This window comes from Harpegnathos saltator, unplaced genomic scaffold (assembly GCF_003227715.2).
Source record: "Harpegnathos saltator strain DR-91 unplaced genomic scaffold, Hsal_v8.6 scaffold58, whole genome shotgun sequence".
NCBI lineage: Eukaryota > Metazoa > Arthropoda > Insecta > Hymenoptera > Formicidae > Harpegnathos > Harpegnathos saltator.
In genome coordinates, this window is record NW_020230404.1 from 2,863,370 (window position 1) to 2,866,572 (window position 3,203).

Sequence of the window (3,203 nt, forward strand, 5' to 3'; positions counted from 1 at the left end):
TGAGAAATACATAACTGGAAACGATGCGGTTAGCTGCAATCTTTTAATAACTATCAATCTATCGAACAATATATATATATATATACATATATGTGTGTGTGTGTGTGTGTGTGTGGTGTGTGTGTGTGTGTGTGTGTGTATGTGCGTGTATACATATCAATCTACTGACGGTAAGCACCTGTAAAATCAAGAAAGAGTATATCTACATAATACATACAGAAAATCTACATAATACATACTGATTACTTGAGAAAAGAAAGAGAAAGAGATATTCGAAGTATTTGCATATTTTCTTCGTCTCTTCGTCTCTGTAAGTAACTGAAAAAAATAAAGATAGTAATTGGCATAAGAGATTTTTATTCTTTCTATTTTCTGAGCTGTTTTGTAATCTTTCTATTTTTTATTGGCTGCATATATTATTCAAGATATATTAAAAAATAATATATAATCAATAAAATAGCTTTGCATAACACAGTGTTTCTTGCTGGAAAATTGCCGATGTAAATTTAGACAGTAAATATATAATAAAAATGCATATGATTTCCCCCTCTCTATTAATTGCAACGCATTACTTGATAGGTACAATGAAAAGTGATAGAATCCTGCTACTTCCCGTACACACTTATTTGCTAATACTATTTAATTAATTTTTTAATAACTGTTACAAAATTTTCAAACCTGTTAGAGGAGTTTCTTTTACAGTTTGATCCATTCTACTTGTATGCAAACACTGTTTCTATTCACAGACACGTGTGTGTGTGTGTGTGTGTGTGTGTGTGTGTGTATGTGTGTGTGTGTGTTACATATTATAGATTTTAGTTTACGTATTTTTTGTTTAGATGGCAGCACAATGGTTGAAGAGTCTAATGTGGCAGTGTCTCCTCTTTGAGTGTTACTTTGCCAGTGCTTATATACAACCGACCTGTCAGTTTTTTCAATGTTTCATTTTCGAATCGTCTCATTTACAAACCGAGAATATCCTAAAAATAAATGTTCCATATATTATAACTTTTGGTTAATAGGACACAACTTATTGTTATACATCTTATTGGCTCTATATAATTATAAAGTACAGTAATTGACATAAATCTATACTGTTATTGACCAGTAGCGAGATATTTATGTGCAAAGATGGACATGAAGATTGCTTTAACTTCTATTGTAAAGTCCTTTCTAGAGCCACTTTCTTATATTTATGAAGACGAAGATGAGAGCATTTTGGAATTTCTGATGGAACAAATAAACACTGCTCCTACAGTAAAAAATCACGGTCGACGCATTTCTCAAATCGACGATTATGTCGAGCATATAGTACCATCGCTTAGCAGTTCACAATTCCAATATCATTTTCGGTATGCGTTATTGTATTGTGTAAAACTTGTGTATTGCGTATATATAATACCATGTGTGCAGATCGAAAACGTTGAAGTTCACAATCTTTGACATTTAATTCTTGATTGCTCGATTAGAATGCTACCTGCAACGTTTGAGTTTCTTTTGAATGAAATTGGAAAGAAGCTAAGCCGCAGCATCCATGGAAACGAAATGGTACCTGCGGATAAACAACTTCTGTTAAGTTTATGGCGTTTTGCAACCCCAGATTCATACAGGCAAGTAAATAATAACAGACACTATGATTAGAATCATCTATAAATATTAAACTTTGACACAGTTGTATCATACAATTTCATCTTTTAGCTCGATAAATCAACGATTTAATGTAGGTCAAGCTACAGCTATAAGATCTGTGCGCCGTGTAAGCAAAGCAATATGCGCACTCCTACCAAAATATGTAGTATGGCCTACAGGGAATAAAGTACCGGAAGTTGTGCTTGGTTTTTCTCAGATAAGTGGTTTTCCTGATGTTATTGGAGTTATAGATTGTACTTATATTAATATTCCCGCACCTAAGGAAAATGCAAAGAATTTTGTAAATGGGAAGGGTTGTCATTTGATTCATCTTCAGGTAATTTTAATACTATTCTCATGAGATGATCAGTTGTCCGTGTCATCCATTGTAAATTTTTGCTATTAATGTTAATGCTTATTAAAGGACAGCTACTTTTTAAATAATTAACATAATTTTTATATTGTGTTCTTTGTTTGCAGGCTGTTTGTGATCATATGGGATACTTTACAAATCTCTACGTCGGAAATATAGGTTCAGTGTGCGATGAGCGTGCTTTTTCTTTGTCTCCTCTTCAAGAATATGTCAATGATCCAGATAAGTTTCCAAATAATACACATTTAATTGGAGATACAGACTACAGACTACATCGATATCTTTTGACTCCGTATTTTCACAAAGGACTGCTGACGGAACATGAGAAAAATTACAATTCTTGCCACTCTGCTAGTAGGATGATAATCAGGAAAACACTCGCCCATCTAAAATATCGCTGGAAAAGTCTTCAACAAATTCTAGCAATAACTCAGATGGATTATGTATCTTGTCATATATTAGCATGTTGTGTACTACACAATATTTGTTTACTAAAGGAAGATGAATTGGAAGAGCTGAAGGATGTGAAATTAGCATTTGATGAAGATATTATTGTAGGAAAAACAGATCTATCGAGTGAGAAAATTCACTACAATGACAAAAAAGTTGCAGAAGCTAAAAGAGATTTAATATGTTCTTCTTTGTTGTACGAATAAATCATAAAAAGTAATTTTTATGACTTTCACGTAGAGACTATGCTAGAGAAATATCTGTAAATCTGTGTATTTATATGACTGATATTTAAGTAATTATAAGACTTATATGTACAATATTTTATTAAAATGAAGCAAATATTTGTAACATCTATATGAATAGTTCAAACTGTATAAAATGCTTCTTTGATTGATATATATATATGTCGCCAGTCTCGTATTTTTTCCTTGATTAGGAGTGTTCGAAGATAATATATAGTTGCCTTTCGATTTTCCAGCAGTAACTCCAAAGTTAGACGTTTTTTGTGAACTTTTAGAATTGCATCTGATCTGAGTACGCGTCAAATTATAAGATAACGATATCCTCGAACTTTTCCCTCCACCGGAAATATTCCAAAATTATTCAATTTTATTCAAATACGTGTGGGAGCTGACAGAGTTGCTAGACCAATTAGGGGCGGGGGGGAGAGAGGATGTGGTCCAGTCACCGTCACAAATGCCTCGAAGTGTTTTTACTTCTTTCTCCTCCTTCATTCGAATCCGAGAGA

General features: G+C 33.0%; 1 protein-coding gene across 1 annotated transcript; it reads left to right on the plus strand.

Moving 5' to 3' along the window:
* Positions 1 to 865: 865 nt before the first annotated feature.
* On the plus strand, positions 866 to 2,836 carry LOC105187867 (putative nuclease HARBI1). Its single transcript, XM_011148970.3, has 4 exons — positions 866 to 1,352; positions 1,470 to 1,610; positions 1,699 to 1,966; positions 2,110 to 2,836. Exons 1-4 carry the CDS (start codon positions 1,132 to 1,134, stop codon positions 2,656 to 2,658), a joined length of 1,179 nt encoding a protein of 392 aa, XP_011147272.1. The 5' UTR covers positions 866 to 1,131; the 3' UTR covers positions 2,659 to 2,836.
* The last annotated feature ends 367 nt before the right edge of the window (positions 2,837 to 3,203 follow it).

Bases quoted from the DNA above. Each gene is read 5' to 3' on its own strand.
- LOC105187867 (XM_011148970.3), top strand. From the start codon at position 1,132: ATGGACATGAAGATTGCTTTAACTTCTATTGTAAAGTCCTTTCTAGAG. The intron at 1,353-1,469 runs GTATGCGTTATT...TTGCTCGATTAG, and splicing joins CAATTCCAATATCATTTTCG to AATGCTACCTGCAACGTTTG. The intron at 1,611-1,698 runs GCAAGTAAATAA...TTCATCTTTTAG, and splicing joins GCAACCCCAGATTCATACAG to CTCGATAAATCAACGATTTA.